This window comes from Cupressus sempervirens, chromosome 3 (assembly GCF_028749045.1).
Source record: "Cupressus sempervirens isolate cs-2001-9-10 chromosome 3, ASM2874904v1, whole genome shotgun sequence".
Classification (NCBI taxonomy): Eukaryota; Viridiplantae; Streptophyta; class Pinopsida; order Cupressales; family Cupressaceae; genus Cupressus; species Cupressus sempervirens.
The window spans coordinates 1123530483-1123549893 of record NC_143120.1 but is presented as its reverse complement, the minus strand read 5'-3'; the positions used below and the strand labels follow the sequence as shown (position 1 = coordinate 1123549893).

General features: G+C 32.9%; 1 protein-coding gene across 1 annotated transcript; it reads right to left on the bottom strand.

The window, feature by feature from the left end:
• Positions 1–847: 847 nt before the first annotated feature.
• On the bottom strand, positions 848–7145 carry LOC149570756 (leucine-rich repeat receptor protein kinase HPCA1-like). Its single transcript, XM_089823301.1, has 19 exons — positions 6778–7145; positions 6283–6403; positions 6032–6103; positions 5870–5944; positions 5711–5782; positions 5432–5593; positions 5275–5349; positions 5121–5192; positions 4884–4952; positions 4706–4777; positions 4439–4513; positions 4279–4350; positions 4050–4184; positions 3479–3957; positions 3240–3392; positions 2997–3133; positions 2277–2505; positions 1936–2186; positions 848–1567 (listed from the first exon to the last, which is right to left on the bottom strand). The coding sequence occupies exons 1-19, from the start codon at positions 6863–6865 to the stop codon at positions 1046–1048; spliced, it is 2931 nt and encodes a 976-aa protein (XP_089679427.1). The 5' UTR covers positions 6866–7145; the 3' UTR covers positions 848–1045.
• Positions 7146–19411: the final 12266 nt, after the last annotated feature.

The window sequence follows — 19411 nt, the reverse complement described above, 5'->3', positions numbered from 1 at the left end:
ATTATCAAACTTTGCCTACTTTCGAGTCTACAAGTTCTACTCGACTCAATTGTCTAGAGTCAATCTTTTGCAGGAACAAGGAAGAGTATAATTGCTAAAAGTTGTTGACCGTTCAATGTCGATTTCAAGTCTACAAAAAAAGTATTCAAAGTTATATGACAAATAAAATCAGGAATTACGAACATAATCTATGGATGCAACTGAAACAAATGCATCAAAGCTTTTTCAAACCTGCAAAAAGAGAGAAAAGGCTTTTTTTAAACCTCCAAAACGAGAACAAAAATCCGAAAATCCGAAATAGTATCGATCTGTGGATGCACTATAGACAAATACATGTGAACAATGAACAAAGCAGAAATCAAGTTTTTAATTATCAATAAATGGATGAACTGGAGTATTTAGTATAATTTATTGAAGCCAGTTTACGATTAAAAATGCATTGTACACGTTAGACACATGTTTGATATATTCATTTTAATCTTCACTTATTGAAGCCAGTGTACGATTAAAAATGCATTGTACACGTTAGACACATGCTCAATATATTCATATTAATCTTCATTTAACAACAATAGTTCATTTGTCATTTTGTTTTAGTTTAATTAAAAAAATTTAATCTGATTTTTTAGTGTGACAGCCAATAGGAGTGTAGATAAAGCCTATTATTTGAAATATTTTAATCACTTTTAACTAACTTTTGAACACTAAACATTGGTCTATACAAACAATGGCAAAAAAATCTCAAATTTCATTGGTTCATTCAAAAAACTTTGGATTAAAGGAAACCATTAATATCCTACCGTAGGCAAGAACTAATAAACAGATAAAACAAATAAATAAATGCCAATTTAAGAAATAAAATTCTTAAAGCTGCTTGATGACTAAAACATAGGTAATGTTACATATTACAATTTTACTCGCTCTCTCCTGTGATACGTTCCATATAACAGGGCATCCTTGTTGGTTTTGGGAAATCAACGTTTGTCAGCACACCGGTAAAAATATATATCAAACAAGGAATGATTACAAAACGAATGATTACAACTCATTTGGGCTCCACGGTGGAAGGCACACTGAATCCACCACTGTAATCGAAGGAACCTTCGCCTCCCCCTCTGCCCCTGCTGGCCCCTCCCTTCTTAAGTAGGGCTGCATAAGGATGAGCATCACTTGCTACTGATGACGATGAATTGTCGTGGCCATACCCAACCTTATCGCTGGCTACAATGGCTTCCAGTTCCTTCACCACTTCACTCATGCTGGGCCTGTCCGCGGCCGCTTCCTCCACGCATCGCACTGCAACATTCACAAAACTTTCAAGCCCTGGAAGGCTGGCGTAAGAATCGGATTCCAAGTCTCTAAGCTGGATAAGCAGGGGATCCAGAAGCTCCTTGACACCATTCATTCCTTCCGTCTCTAACGCGCCTTTCACTTCACGGACTATGTATTTTCCTCGCTCGATCGGCTGCCGTGCCGTCAAGATTTCCATTAGGACGACACCGAAACTGTACACGTCGCTCTTCTCACTCAATTGCTGTGTCATATAGTACTCTGGATCCAGATACCCCTGAAAATGAAGTACAACATGCAAATTCTCATAAGCCCTTACAAATTATGACATGGGCTTTTACATGCAAATGCATTGTGATAGATGCTAGGTGGTTTCTGAATCTGATTGTCTAAATAAATTTTTAGAATATCAATGTTTCAGATCGTAATCTGTGATCCATTATCAGAATACCTGACGAAAGATGGATCACATAATATGATCTTGATGTTCATAAAAATTGTTCACATAATGGAATAAGAAAACCCCACACAAATGCATTCTCGAGACTTGAGTACCCAAAGCTCAAGAATTGGAAGATGCAACAGTGAGAAATTCGTCCAAGAGAGATGAGATGATAAAAGTGTGTCTTGTATAGGATTACTCACAAGTGTTCCTTTCACTTGGGTGGAGACATGACCTTTGCCCCCTCCATCGACGCCTCCATCCGCAACTAATTTGGACAGTCCAAAGTCTGCTACCTTGGCGGTCAGGTTTCCGTCCAACAAGATGTTGGTTGATTTCACGTCTCTGTGTATGATTGGCGGATTCGCATGTTCGTGGAGATAACTTAAGCCCTTAGCTGAACCTAGGGCAATGCGAACCCTCCTCCTCCAATCTATATAAATACCAGTTCTCCCTGCAGCGGTTTCACATAATGCAAGTTTAATTGAGAGAATACGGATAGATTAGTGAAAGCACTGGAATTAAATTGTTCCAACTCAATTACCTGACAGACTGTCTCTGAGCGTGCCATTAGACATGTACTCGTAAACAAGCATCTGCTCTCCTTGCTCAAAGCAGAAACCAATCAGTCCCACCAAGTTCTTGTGATGAACCCGAGAAAGTAACTCAATCTCATTCTTGAATTCGGTACCACCTTGCATAGAACCCTGTTGTGCTCTTTTGATGGCCACTATTTCACTTCCACCTAGAGCAGTCAAGATTCCTTTGTACACCTGAACACCAATCTCATGAATATTAATCTACCATAGACATACCTTATTGTATTACCATGCTCAATTTAAAGCCAGTGGGGGATATTAAGACCATGCCTATCAGAGCACTTTGTCATAATTGTTCTGCACTTACAATATTAAGACCAAGTCTATCAGGATGTTGAGGTTCAACTCTAAACCTACAATTTGTTTTGGAGAAGGTGAGACTAACAAAACAGAGTAGTTTCTAATTTTTGTCACTCCTCTGTTCCTTATTAAAATTAGCAACACAAGGAGCGACCTTGCGTTGCTAATCAAACTTCGCTGCTCATGTTTCACTTCTGTAGTCTACACCATAAGAGAGAACACAGTTCTGACCTTGGGGTTCACTATTCCATAGACTATATTAAGGTCTTGTTATCCGTAATGCCATCGACTATATTAAGGTCTTGTTAGCCGTAATACAATCAACTATCATTTCATATTTACAAGCGATATCAGATTAATAATACCTTTCCATAGCCTCCTGAGCCAATCACATTAGCCTCTGCAAAATTATTGCTCGCCGTTTTAAGCTCTTGAAATGAAAACCATCTGGCGCCTTTCAATTTCGGGGCTCCGCTTTCCCCACCGCTTGCTCCCCACGAAGCTATTTGAATCAGATCAGGAAAAGTGAAAAACGTTACTAATATTCTTAAACATTTCAAAATGTGCTGCATGACATTGGTTATGTTTGGGTAAACATGAGGAATTACCAAACGGTTTGCTGAACTCAAGTGCCTTTTCAGCTCTCCTCTTTTGCTTCAAAGCATAAATGCTCACACCAAAAATTAATAAGACCACGAATGCACTCGCAACTGCTATGCCTACAATTGTGCCCAAACTTAAGCTGTTCAGATTTCCCTCCCCTGCAGTCGATAACAGTGTTAAAAGAATAAAACCGCAGTTCTCAATGCATGTTCTTCAAAATAGACCGTAATATATTCCTATTTACCAGGAAAAATGTATGTATCGGCTATAAAGAAAAAGGGCCCAAATTCATGAGGGGGTTTGTATGTTTGCTTGCTCAGGGCAAAACCAATCCGCTGAATGTCTTTTCGCTTAAAATGTTTTCCGTCCGGTGGAAAAATTTGCAATTGCATGTTGAGATAATTGTTTTCGTCAAAACGAAGGCAGCAAATGAAGACATAACCTGCAGGAAGACTGAGATTGCGCCAAATCGAAGCTTCTAGCTGCTGAAACCTTGATGCATTTGATAAATCTGAGAACGATGGCGACCTGAAAATCAGTTCACCCGTTAATGGCACCTGGCATGCACAAGTGGCAGGGTTGAGTTTCTGATCATGGCCGTGGCATGATTTTGTGCCACACTTGGATAAAGAAGTCTTGTATGAAGCATCTGTTGGCGCGGGCTTGCATATTTTATTGTTGGATAACAAACTACCATCCTCACAAGCTGGGTTCCCCAACAGCCTGCAATATCATTGTTGTCAATACAAAAAAGCAATGCAGATCTAGGTCCACGCACATCCCCATTACTTCATAATTTACAGCTACAAACTTACAACAGAACTCTATTGTAATTTTCTCCCACGGCGACGTTTTGAATATTATTGTACTCAAAATCTACATAAAGAAGCTGCGGGCCTATCTCACTATCCATCTTCAGGGTATTGTTGAAAGAGTTGTGTCGAAGTTTTCTGCTCTATACAAAAGAAAAATAGTCAAATTTTCAGTTATTGAGGCAACGAGAACTGGTAACTCGGCAGTGCGCACATATTTCGTAATACCTACACTGTCTGAAGTTGAGGCAAGCTAAAAAGCTCAGGCGGAACTTGTCCTTCCAATCTCCCGTTCTCCACCACTCTGTAAAGAAATTATTTCAAATAAATAACTGCATTCTCACAGTAAAAAGCACGTAAAATCTCGGGCCAAGCTCGCTTAAATATCTTACAGCGTAGTCAACGATTCTAATTTCGGCAGCCAATCCGGAGCTGCTGAATTTGTAAATGAATTGTTACTCAGGTCTCTGCAGCATTATTAAATAATAATAAATAATAACAACGATCATATTTTAAAACATCGTTTTTGAGTAGTATAACCAATAAAAATAGGATATTTATTATTATTTATCATATCTTGGTATGAACGAAATGCAAAATAATGTGCATTGTCATCTGAAACTATTGAACAAAGGCTGTAAAGTGGAAGGTGATCTTACAAATAATTTAAGCTGTGCCTCATAGGAAATAAGTTTGGAAGAAGACCTTCCAGTCGATTGTTGGAGAGATGCCTAGTAGCATGTCAAAACGTTTCTAAGTTTTGGTCAAAACAGTATAGGTGCTCCTATAATGCCTTCTATGCTTTGTAGATTGAAAAATAACAAGTTGACATCTTACAATTCATTGATTTTTGTCAGATTTGTCAGCAGTGGAACAGAACCTTCCAAAGAGTTTCGATCGAGCCTCCTGTTTAACCAAAAAACAATGTTTTAACGTCATTTTTCGCAGACGAGTCAGGTCAACAAGGATTAGATACATCACGGGTACCGTACTCTGTAAACATACAGCTAGCTTACAAGTGACAGAACGAGCTCTCAACAATGCTAAGGGATTCAAGGGCAATGAGGGACATACAAAACCTCTAAAGTCGAGACCATACCAACAGTCTCAGGGATCGTGCCTGTCAAACGATTACTGTCAAACAGTCTGCACAAGATAATTTGTTGAAATTAGCAACCATTTTAGAACTCTGGAGGAATCCGCTCCTCGATGTTTTACTGAAACTTACACGTGAATCAGCTTCATGTCCTCGTTGAAAATCTCTGGCGGTATTTGTCCGACTAATTGATTTTTGTTGAAGTGACTGCGTTAAAAAGAGAGAAAAGTAATGGTCAGTATTAAAACAAGGACAAAAAGCAGAGCTAACTAAGGTCGATTGAACATACAAATGTTTGGCTGCCGTGAGTTTGTCTAAGCCGGGAGAAGTAGCTGTTGAAACGGGTAGCGATCCCTCAATCTGATTGTCTGCGATGTCTAACCAGTAAAGTTGATTAAGATTGCCAATTGACGCCGGTATTTCCCCGCTCAATTTATTCGAGTTCAACGCTCTGACAAGACAATACGGACGCCTTAAGGTGTCAGGTGACCTTACTGGCCTTTCATAAAAACTTTTGTATCTGTAGGTACTTTCGTGCTAAATGTGTCGGTTAAAATATTTATCTTACAGAAACGTCAAGTTGAGCAAATTCCCCAGCTCTTGTGGGATAGCTCCCGTAAAACCACACCCGATCATGATCCTGAACAGAGAAGGCTCTTAAATTGAAGTGAAAAAGATAAATTCATTTAGCCTAAAGGACAATTTCAATTAATCGATAAAAGATTACAAGGTGTCCAAGTGAAGCAATTGCCCGATGGAATTTGGAATCGGTCCAGTCAACTCTTTGTTGTAGGATAAGTCCCTGCATCAAAGAACGAAAGGTAATATAATCACAGAGTCAAGCTTAATGCTGTATAAGAACAGTTCTGCATTTGAGCTCATAGCTTACAGTGATCGGAGGTCACTTAAGGAACCGATATCGCTAGCCAGGGTTCCTTTAAGATCCATAGTTGAGAGGCTCCTACGCCATTATTAAAACGCATTAAACTTTGCATAAGTGAGCAACCTAAATTGCATATATTTCCTCCCACGCCATTCAAATAAACGCATTAAACTTTACAAAAGGGAGCGACCTAAATTGCCTTATAGTTTCAGGCAAAATTCTATGATAAAGATTAACAGGAGAAGTGCAAGACTTACAATGAGCTAACTTTAGAGTCGGTGCAGATTACCCCATCCCAATTAGAGCCGCAAGGATCTGGACCGTTCCAATCCGGGGGTGTATTTTGCCATTCCGACTTAAGTGCCCTCAGAGCAGCAACTGAGACGAAAACAAACAATTTTCACGTAAATCTCCAAACTTTTAGAAGCGCTAGGTTTTTTCTATTCCAAATCAGGGATGCTGTAAAGCTTAGGAGAAAACTGTGTAAAGCTTTAGAAGAAAATTGTGTAAAGCTTTAGGAGGAGATTCTAGAAACTTTAGGAGGAGATTCTATAAAGCTTCAGGAGAAAATTGTCCAAAAATTTAGGAGATTACTCTGTAAAGCTTCAGGCCAAAATTGTGTAAAGACTTAGGAGAAAATCGCGTAAAGCTTTAGGAGAAGTACAGTCTACAAAGCTTCACGAGAAAACTGCACAGTAGATTTTAAAGATAAAGTGAACGAGATATGAAACACGCAGGGAAACAAAATTTACCATTTTCTCCATCTGTAAATGCAATGATCCCATTCGCATAGCAAAGCAGAAGCAGACACAGCAATGCGACCAAAGCTACAACAGCCATTAATGCCGGATCTCGAAAATGTTAAGCTCTTTCGGAAGTTCAGAAATGGGAATGAGCCATCGCTCTAATGCCTACCCCGTAGAATTTGGGTTTGCGACATGAGATTAACTATTTCACGCTTTCCGGACGATTCACCGAGCACAAACAAAGAATTTGAAGCTCTTCAGACGATCGCATAATAACATTCTGATGCGCTGATGAGTCGAGTACAAGTCGATGATGATGACTCGCTCTCTTCCGACCCCTGCCGTGGCTTTGAAGGCAATTAATTTTCATCGTCGAGCCTTATCTTGAGGTCTACACCTTTTAAGTGCTCGCAGTCATGACTCTTTTAAAGTCCGACCAATAAAACGCAATCAAGTTATGATGAAATATCTTGTCACTGCACACCAAACTCCTCTGCCTATAGACTCTTCTATTCAACTCGTGAAGGATATTTTACATCTTACGGTTTTCGCAGGTTCTTTTGGGTTTTACTTGCTCCACATATTTCCTAAAGTGCCTCCAAAGTGACATGACCCGCATATATCCTAATTACTTTATCATATAATGCTTATATATTGGTTATGGTCCTTACGCAATAGACTATTGTATTGACTACAATAATTATATACATTTGTACCAATTATAATTAATAATTTTTAATAAATTTAATATTTCAAAAGTATTAAATTTATTCTTTAAATTTTGATGTGATACAATTTATTTATTTTTAATACTATTGACTCAATTGATTATATGTTATAGGAAACCTTTTCTAGAAGCTCTATCATATTGCATTTTTTGAGGTTAAATTTTTGCAAACAATTTTATATAACTTGTTAATACTAATATGTTTTTAATATGAAACTATAAATATATTCAATAAAATTATATAATACATAAATAAATTTATTGATAATTTATATATATCGACAAATTTTATTATTGGCACTCATAATTTTAATTATTATATATTATTTTTATATTTTGAACAATATTATAATATATTAGAATTATATATTCTAGAATATTTAATTAACTATACTTTCATATATACATGTTATAAAGTAACTATTACAATTTTTAAAATATAAATCATATAATAATATGATTTATATATAATATAATAATCTAATTTAACATTCTAAAATAGAATTAAATATACATTATAATAAATCTTATATTATCTAGCACAACCTTATCAATTACAATAATTTATTCTCTACAATATAATTCAAAACTATCGGCAAATACAAGCCACTATGTGGCACTTGTTAAAGAATCAAATATTGTGCAAACAAAAATCTTGGTTCTATTTTCACTTCCATACCCCTTAAATTTTATTTTTTTTAAATCACACTTCTATATGATGACATGTGTAGATATTTATTCTAGTTTTCACTTCAATATAACTAGTGCATTTGTACCTTTTAGGGGTGCAAGAGATGCGTCGATAGTGACACATAAATTTATGATTTTATTGTATTTAATATGTTGTATTTTGCAAAGAAGTACTAGTTTTTATAGTTGTTCATCATTAGTTATGTTTCTCAAATATAACAAGTGAGTTCAAATTTTAAGAAAGACAATATAGATTTTGAAAATAGAAATAAAATTGGACATGTTAAAAAAAGTCATTTAATATTGTCAATCTTAACCAAATTTATTGCAGTTTAAAATTTATACTTCTCCCATTGTAACTTATAACTCACACTTTTTATAGAATATTACATATCGAATAGTCTTGTTAGTTTCTACCACAGGCAGGATACTATAGCATCCATTGCATGCTATCCTTTATTTTGTTTGAACCAATCAGTTTGTAGTATTTTATTGAAGATGTCTATTTGTTAAAGTTATATGTTTTTTAGACATTTTATATCTATTTTGTAAAATGTGTTTTTCTATTATTTGATTGGTTCTATACTATGAACACTCATGGTGCCAAAGTTTTTTTCCTATTTTTGAAGCTATATGAGTTGATTTTTTTGGTTATACAGTAGGAGACCCCAACACCAATGAGTAGACATTTAATTCGGAGATGGTTGAATAGTTTAAATAGTTTATACAAGTACAATAATAGCCTTAGATTTCGTTAACATCATTGACTAAGTGTCTATTTTTTAATGTTTGCTATTATGAGGTGGAAAAATCTACCGACTTCTGCACAAATATTTTAGTTACTAGTACAAGAAACAATATTTCTTGTGGTTAAATACACTAGAAAATGATGTCAACCAATATAACTATTTTCCTACAATTGTCAAAGTTGTGATTGTTACATTATGGAAAATATAAGTTTCTTTTTTGCTCCTCGTATTTCCATACATCTGAATGTAATATTAGTATTGAAAACTAGTCATTTGTCAACTTTAGCATTTCAATAACTCTATTTAGTAAAACAATAAACTTGTTAGATTGATGTTAGTTATTCCATGTTTAGTTATCCGTCTTTGAAAATCAATTTGTGTCAAAAACATTTGTTTAGAATAAGATGCAATCTTACATTGACGGATGGTTTTTAAATTAGAATTTAATTTTATAAAGTTGATAAAGTTTAATAAATTATTTTTATTGCATTAGTCTGTATTTCAATTTAAAATAATCTTCATATCTATATTATTCAAATTACAAAATAAAAAATAACTTTTACATTTTTTAAAAAAAATCTAAATAACTTTTATATCTATTATTATTACTTTTAAAATAGCCTTCATTTTCATATGTTTTGAAGTTTATAAAGTAAGATACATTTAAAATTTAAAAAATTGAAGTCCAAAAAAATTTAAAAGGTCATTATTTAAAACTAGTTGTTTTGAGTTGATTACTTTATATTACTATCTTATAATGTTCCTCAACAATTTTATCTTATCTACTAGTAATCTACCCATACAACACTAATACACACTTTAAAAAACAATTGACAGGAACTAGATGCTATGTGTCTCTTGTTAATCTATTAGGAAACTTCAAGGGCTACCCCAACAATTAAGAAAATGAGAAACATAAAATTAATTTAATTTAAAAAATCAAAATTTAAGGAACTAAAAAAGTTGGGAAAAATTATTCTAATTTAAAAGTCTATTTGTAATGTAACAAATAATGAACATAACGTTATCTATGAATATTTAGCCAAAGTCATAAAAAAAATTTATTTCTAATAAGATGAAAAGTGAAGAATTAAAAATGTTATGAATAATCTATTATTTCTTTATTTTTTAAAATATTTTTTTGTAAATATACTTAAGATATTTATAAATTGAGATCTTGTATTAAAAAAAAATTAAAAGTTGAGAGTAATGAATTGGTATAATTGTTAAATTTTTATTGATGTCAAATATTACTAGTAAGACATTTTCTAACAGAGTCGAGTACCATATCAGTTGATTGATGGAGAGGATTTGAAAAGAATGATGTAAAGATGAACTAGTGGAATGGTTGAGTAGACAGGAGTTAGTATGATGGAATTACAATGGGCACTTGATCAGTTGGTACTTGACAAGATAATTTGTTGTTTAATCATAGTATGAAGTGGTGAAGAAAGATGAGTTTAAGTATAGAAAAGATGGTCAATAGAAATCAAGGAGTTATCTAATCACAAGCTTGACCGAGTAGCAGAACATTGTCGAGTAGAAGATTAAGGAAGTTAAAGTTTAAGCTGAGCGTGGAGTAGCAATTGAGTATAGTGAAGACCATGCAATACATTATAAGTTTAGTGAGATAGAACTATAGAAACTGAGCTACCTGGTGATGACCAAGAATAAGTTACACAGTAATGACTTAGTGTCGGCATTTTAACAATTTATAAAGGAATTAAAATTTGAGGTCAACATGGTTGAATTTTTGAATTATTCAAAGCATGTTGAAGATAAGGATTAATGAGTTGACGTATTTAATGCATGAATGGAGTGTGTTGAGTGATCTAAGGTGTGGATTCAAGGAGAAGTTTCTAAGGAAGAAGAAGAAAAGTAAATGGTGGATAGATTCAATGAATTTGATTAAACCCTAAGATCGACAACTATATTTAAGCTGAAAAACATCAAAGCTACCTATTTAAGGAGGCACAATATTTTTTTTTTAGTTGGGCTATTGAGTTCACTAGAGAATTCATGGAGAGAAAAGAGTTCAGAATATAGTTGCAGAGGAAAAGTGTGAAATTGTTGAAAAAGTGATTGCTTGAAGAGTTGCCAAGCAAATCATAGATGGAGAATGTGACATAGTCTATTTAATAAACTAGGAATGGCATGAATTGTGATCTATATGTGTAAAGTGAGTTGTATTTTATCATATCAAACTAGTTGTTACTTACTAACCATTGTGGTAGTCAAAATCCTTTAATCAAATCTGAACTAACAATCATTTGTAAATTATTTAATCAAGGTGGCATTCTAATGGAATGTTCTGAAGTCCTCTAACAAAGCCACTCCTAATAGAACGATTAAATCCTTTAATAGGGTCACACCTGGGTAAGTACAAGAAGTTGGGTCTCGCTTTTGGACAAAAAGTGGAAGTGTTGTTCCTATTTTTAAAATTTCTTGTCAATTAATGTCAAAATTTGAGGCATATAGTGATTGAATATATAAAAAATCAGAAATAAAAATTGTAGTGTTCGGAATCTACTTTTTCAATATGTAATTATTTGTGTACCTATATGATAGATTTTTTTTAGTATGGATCTTTAAAACCCACTTTTTCAAAATTCATGTTTCAAGACCATACCACACTCATGTACAAACATCATAATTTGACACAATTAAATGAATTTTTGTAAAACTTTTTAAAGAAAGTTACCTAATACACTTAAGATTGATGATAATATTTTTCCTTAATTTTTTATTGAATAGTTTTTATTATTAATTATTAATTGGCTATAAAGGTAAATTTTAAAACCTCTCGTGTATGGACACCATAATTTGATCAAAATTTCACTTTTTTCAAAAAATATTTTTTTAACTTCAAAAGAATTGTATGTAGATTGATGACATGTAAATTAATTTAAATAAAATCATAAAATAAAAATTTTATTAAAGTTTTAGTGAACCTCATTATTTTACATTAAGGCACCACCTTTGATTAAAAAATAATGCAAAAATAGAAAATAAAATCATACTAGTATAAAATTTATATTTCTAAAATCAGGATAGTGAGAACTCTAATGGGTTTTTGTTTTGTAAAATTTTTTTATTGGGAAGACCCTCTAAAAATTATGGCAAGGTGTGAATTTGTCAGTTCAATGCCTTAGCCAAATCTTGAGAGGTCAAGGCATAGGCTTCGCCAAATCTTGAGAGGTCAAGGCATAGGCTTGGTCTCACCAAGCCTATCCCAAACAAAATCTAAGGTAGGAGAAAAAAACCCCACCCCATGTTGTAAGAAATGGGCACCCGTTATTTGAAATTCAAAAAACGGGTACTCGTTTTGAAAGAGTAAAATCGGCATTTAAAACTCATTTAAAATCCCCCCCAAAAAATATTTTGAATTTTTAGAAATGAGTACCCATTTATAAATAATTCAAAAAAAAAATTCAAAAATGGGTAACCAATTTTTTAAAAGTGGGTGCCTATTTTTTAAATTTTGGATCAAGCACCCAAGTCTAATATGGGTCCCCGTTTTAAAAAATGGGTGCCTGTTTCTAAAATAGCATGATCTCAATGGACGTAGAATTGAAACCCAACTTCTTGCTTCTACCCACCTAATAGTGTGCTTTGTAATCTTTAACAGGGTTGGCTCTTAACTGAGCTCACTTTAGAAGAGTGAAAAAGTGGTAGCATGTTACTTGGTGGTTTTTCCCAAATTGGGTTTCCACATTAAGTCTTGGTGTTATACTTGTGTGAATGTTATTATGATGTGTTTGTTATTTATTGTTAAACATTTCTGAAAGTTGGCTATTACTAAAATAGAGAGTTGAGTGTTGGTATGAGTATGATGATTTATTAATGAGTTTCTACTTTGACCGAGTGGGATTAAGTTGTTTAAAGTTGTTAAAAAGTTGAATTGGTACATCTAGACCTGAGGATAATTGATTCAACCCCCTCTCATTTATTCTAAATCATTCTAACAATACATATCTCTATTTTGTCACATTCAAAATTTTAAACATAGTGGAAATGTGTCTTTGTTTAAGATACTCACTATTAAGTTATCATGATTGCATTAGTGATGACAACACAACAATTTGTATCAACAAATAATATTTCACGAAACCCTCTCTTCTATACAACTTTTACAAAGCATATGGATGTTTATTGTTGTCACAATATCTATCATGGCTACAAGCATAAGGTACGCATAAGTGCATTCATTTATAAAGCCAAACTATTATGTGATAGTCTTCCAAAAATGTACATCTATTCAATTCTCACATCTCCAAGAGTTGATCCATGTGCATAAAAATAAGCGTAGTGACAAACAAGACCAGCCAACATGTAGGAAAGCAATTTAGTGTAAGTTCAACTAAATACATATGCAATCAATAACTTAACCATATTTCTACTTGAAGGTGGAAGAAAACACGTTAAATTGAACATCACTTCAAGCACTTCGAGCACCATTTTGATTTCTATCTATGAGAAAGGACAAATTAAATTGAACAACAATCCTTTGCAAGAAAGTGCAATAAACATACATCACCTATCACAAAAGGAAAGTGCCTTACTTATTTTAATAATAATAAATAATACCTCAATCAAGAAGCACTTCACAAAATAAGGAAATATCTTCCCAAAATATTTACTTTAACCATTCTCACAAAGCAATTATATAAACATTTCCACACAACTTAACAAACTTTACAATGACATCCTTGTAAGCGATATAAATAGTATCTTATTCCATTCTTCAAACCATGTTGAGTTATTAGAAAAAGGTACCACTGCAAGGAAACATTGAACTTCTCAAAGAAAGTCATTATATCACAAAGTAATATTTTCATTTACAGATTATTTATTAATGTCCATTAACTTTAAAATTATCTATGTATGTATAACTTGTTCGTCCAAGATGAAATATGAATTTAAACCATAGTACCAAAATAGAAATAAAAACTATTCAACAATAAAGACCTGATTTGACTTAAGCAGGCCACTTGAATAGAAGCTCTTCCACTACTACCACTATTCTTACAAAGCTAAGCACAAAGTACTCATACAATGGCATCCACTTGACATTTCAAGAATTATCCAATAACTTTAAAATTTTCATTCAGAAGGATTATGTTATAAACATTCAAGTAGCATCACTTGGCATCTAATTCATGATGAACGATAAACACACAAAAAATAGATTTTTGAAAAGGAGAATTAAAAGATATTGAATGGGACCTAAGAACTGCAGTTATCTTTTCTTTCTTGAATGAAAGTGATCTCTTCTTCCTTGAATGACCCCTTTGTCAAATGTTTTACTTTAATCCATCTCTTGTTGCCACGTGTGCACAAAAATATGTGGAATACTATAAGGTAAGGTACCAAAAACTATGCTCATGCACCAGCTCTTTGTACAAAGATGTGATATCAAGTTGAGCATTCTTGTTTCCATAGTCAATTTTCCCTTTAGGGCTCATTTGGTTGTTGGAATATGATTTAGGAATTTGAATCTAAAACCCCTGATTTTGGATTCTGGAACTTGAAATCCATATTATGGTTTGTAGAATTTATTTAGGGACTGTTTGGTTCAAACCCAAAAATATTTGATATTTGAAATTTGTTATTCCAAGCCTGTTTGGTTCAAAATATATATAAAAAAATTACAGTGAGAAAGGTGGTTCATATCTCCAATTTGTTCAAGGTCATGTTCATGATACTTCCAACTCCACACATGTCAAAAATGTCGATGTTCATAGCAAAATAGAAATTCAAGAAAAAGTTAAAAGAAAGACCAAAAAAATTAGATATGTGTAGTACTAGTTATTTTATTTAATCCAAACATATGAGCAGGTGCAACAATAGCCAAAAAATTTCCCCTAATTTAAAAAAATTGTGTTCGTACGAATTTCCACAATAATCTTTCTAATTTCTTTAAACACTTGCTAATTTTTACAAAATGGCATTCAAAGGGTGCCCAAAGTAGATGCAAAGTGTATCATTTCTTGAAATACGTCACTCTCTTGATTACAACTCAATTAAATTTCAAAAATATGTGCAAAATAGGTGCTCCCGAATGGGCATCTAGATGGCAAACCCAATTAAATTTTACTTTAGTTGAAATCCTCATTTTCAAAAATTGGGAATTAAAACAAGAACTCCAAATAACAAGTATTTTGAGGGGAGACGAAATTCTTGTTTTGGGGGTCAAATGGGGATATTGAATCCACATTTCCTCAATTTTCAATTCTTATTTTGCAGGTGCAAAGAGTGAATTAGGAATTTCTAAGGATTCTGAATTTCAATTCGTGCTCAAATCCATGATCTAAATGGACCCTTAAGTTTTTTATCAAGAAGATTTTTATGACTTCTCCATTGAGAATTAGTGACCCCCCATTTCCATGTATATCGTCATTCACCACGTCAGTTCTTGGTGAGCAATTTTCAATCAGATTTGTAACTAATTATTTTTAAATTTCAATTATCAGTTATGCCAAAATATGCTATAAATATAATTTTGATTAAAATTTGTGAAAATTATTTACTTTCCATTTAAGTGGAAACGTATTACCAATTTATTTGGTGCCAAAAGAAGTGGTTGTGACAACTAACAAATCATTACATGCAAAAAAAAAAAAAAAAATGTAAGTGCTTTTGTAACAAAATCATGCTACCAAAGCCAACCTAAAAGTTGTATTCCATAACTGTTCATTTTCAAAATCAAGTTTACTCTATGTTCTATTACTATACTTATTGATAACTACACATCTATGGATCGGGTCATTCTTTAGAAGCATTCAATTTTTTTAACAGAAATACAACATAGCTATTATCAATGAACTTTCATTGATTGTAGACTCATATCTTCTATAATATACAAATTTTAGGCTATGATTGAAATGGATTTATCAAAACGCTTATGAAACTCTCAAGAAGATGTGATATGTAGACTTGGTGCCAGACCCCTATTGTGGCCAACATTCTTTAGCCCATGCAAATGGAGGTTTCAAAACAGTATATGGTCATCAATCAAAGGTGTAATTGAAGTTGAATTTTATTAAATGTTAAATGCCTTGGCATACATGAATGCAGAATGTGTTATCAAGCATTGACAAGGTGTGGTTGTTATTGCCTCAACATATACATCTTTCCAATTTCCCATAGACATACCTACCCTAATGAAGATTTTTCACATGAATCTCTCCCCTTTGACATCAATGGAAAAGGGTTCCATTTAATGTCAGGTATCTAAAATAATAATCTCTCTCCCTGAGATGATATTTCTTGTTGTCAAACTGATCTAAGTCCTTAAGAAATATATACAACACCTTGTATCCCAATAGCTACTTGGATCAAGCCAATATGCAACCAAAAAGGACAATCAAGTACCAACAAATTTTTATAACCAAAAACTCATAAAAAAGATCACTCAAACTTAGCTCTTCTTAATGCAACCACTCCCCCTTAAGAGAAGTACCAAGAATCATGTCCAAGTGTTGCTTTGATTTGTACTAGACTAATGCATACTTTCATCAATTAATCTATCACCCCAAGCATATCTCTGAGAAACTCAAAGGTGATTCTAAACAAAGGTTTAGTGAGAATATCTACAATTTGTTCCTTTGTTCTTACATATTTCAATTTGACTTCCTTCTCTACAACTTTCTCTCTCAGAAAATATAACTTATAGATATGTGCTTAGTCATTGAATGTAAAACAAGAATCTTTGACATGTTTATGTGAAAATTAACTATTGCAGTCACTGATTATTAATCTCCTATCGTAAATGATTATTAAACTATCAAAAATAAATTCCTAGCTAATATTGAAAAATAACACAACTCCAACTTCACTTATAAAATATGGAAAGAAATGCACAACACAATGAGCACAATATTTTCGGACAAATTGTCCCTAGAAAAACCCCTAAGGGAAAACCAGATCTATAGATGAGAAATTATATTAAACTTCAGCAAATCAAGAGATACAAAATTCTTTGCCTCTCACTAGTAAAATTTTGATAACCTCCTAATTTCTCGCACTGATATTCCCCACTGCTATTCCTATGCTCACACTATGCCTTTGCTAACATTGCAAGACTATTTGCTAACACTGCAAACTTACAAACTCATTTGCTAGCACTGCAAATGTTTCTCCAAACTTCTTTCTTGTTCTCTAAATGCCCCCTAGACCCCCTTTTATACTACTATCGTTGGTAAACCAACAACTAAGATTGATTCTCAATCGACGGTCGAGATTAAAACAACTTAACAACCCTAACCAAGTTGATTTCTAGTTGTTTCCAAAAGTGGTCAATTAATTAACAAATATTTGTCTCTAACCTAATCAATTAGTTAGCAAAACAATTACTTGCAAAATAATAGCATATGGACGAACAGCTATCCAAAGCTAACTAAACTAACAGTATATAGTACTTGTATTATCAAAAAGCATAATATCATGTTCACTAAAGGATAAACCCCTTTAACATATTTTTCATCCAAATCAACTATATGCAATTATATGCAACAACAACATACGATGCTTTTGCAGTAGATTGAAATATACAATCTTTCTTCTTTCTTAACCATGAAACCAATCCCCCACCTAGGAAGAATGCTCTTCCACTTTTGTTTTTTCTGTCATTAATGATTCCTACCCACTTTTTATCAATATAACAATATAAGGTAAAATCATTAGATTTTTCATATCATAGATTATATTCTAGTGTTCCTTTCAAGTATTCAAGATTCCTCATCATATCTACTAAATGCGATTCCTTAGGTTCTTCTTGATATCTAGCAACAATTCCAAATGCATTTGCTATATCTAGTTTAGTGTGAGTTAGATATTGTAATCCTCTTATCATAGATATGTAATCCTCTTATCATAGACATCTCAAAATCTCCTTTCATTTTATCAAAAAAATTATTACACATTTCATCATTTCCACCAAAAATAATGTCATCAACAAATACTTCAATAATCAAAAGACGTTTAGGATCAAATCTCTCAAGTTACTATTTGTACTACCTTTCTTGAAACCTAAATGTAATAAATACATGTATAACCTCGCATACCAAGTTCTTGGAGCTTGCTTCAATCCATAAAGTACTTTCTTTAATTCATGCATTATATCCCCTATTCTTTCAAAGGAGATCCATCAAGTTTCTGAATGTATACTTCATCTTCCAATTCTCCATCTAGCATCCATATGATACACTTTAAAATTGTTATTGGCTGTGTATGCCAAAAACAATTTGATTACCTCAATTGTAGCCATAGGAGAAAAAGTTTCCTCAAAATCAATACCTTCTTGTTGAGAATAACCTTTACATATCGATCTTTCCTTGTTTCTTGTAATTTCACCAATATTTACATTTTCTCTCCCAACAATCATGTTCAATCTTAGGCTATAACATCTGTAAGATTTTCTCATAGTATAATAACTAAGAAATATCACTTCTAGGATCAAACTTTCCTATCTCATCATCTCTCTTAATGCAACATTTGCTTCCAATTTTTTTGAAGAAGTTAACTATAGGCACATGACCAAACTAAAGCTCATAATAATTTTTACATCTTCCATGTCTTATTTGAACTCTAATCAAGGTATATATTATAGTATCTATTGTTTCTCTCCAATGAACATGTGGCACTTTTACTTTGAGCATTATGGTTCTTTCTATATCAAGAATTATCATATTCTTTATCTCTGCTACACCATTCTATTGTGATGGCCTAGGGGATAAAGTATGTCTGAAAATACCATTCTCCTCATATTATGCATTAAATATCATATTCTTTATCTCTGGTACAACATTCTATTATGGTGACCTAGAGAATAAAGTATGTCTAAAAATACCATTATCCTCATATTATGCATTAAATTTATTAGATGTAAACTCTCCTCCTTTATCAAACCTTGAACACTTATCTTCAATCAAAACTCATTCTCTACCTTAGCTTTATAAATCTTGAATTTATCAAAGGCTTTAGATTTTTCTCTCAGAAAAAAAACTCACACCATTCTACAATAATCATCAACAAAAAGAATAAATCATCTCTCAACTTCATATGTTCCTGTCTTAGTGGGAACAGATAAATTTGTATGCACCAAATCAAACTTCCCTTTAGCAGAAAATGTGTTGTTGTGAATATTGTTCTTGTTTGTTTATCGATCACACACTTTTTTCACATCATGTTAGTGGGCTTTATAATTCTAGGAAATTTTCTTACTGCATTAGAGGTATTTATTCTCACCATGTTATCAAAGTCTACACGACAAAACCTTCTATGTCATAATCAACTGTAATCTATCTTAGCAACAAATTAATGTGCCTTAAAAGGATTTAATTAAAAGACATTACCTATACTCTTAGTACCAATTGCTATCACATATCCTAATTAATCTCTTATTGAACATCTTCCATCTTTGAATTGCAAATGATAACCCTTATCCACAAGCTTTCCAACTCTCAAAAAGTTA

Coding starts and splice junctions, on each gene's coding strand:
- LOC149570756 (XM_089823301.1), bottom strand. CDS start 6,865: ATGGCTGTTGTAGCTTTGGTCGCATTGCTGTGTCTGCTTCTGCTTTGC. Junction 6,104..6,282: donor GACTCTAAAGTTAGCTCATT/GTAAGTCTTGCA, acceptor ATAATGGCGTAG/GAGCCTCTCAACTATGGATC. Junction 4,351..4,438: donor TTAGAATCGTTGACTACGCT/GTAAGATATTTA, acceptor ATTTCTTTACAG/AGTGGTGGAGAACGGGAGAT.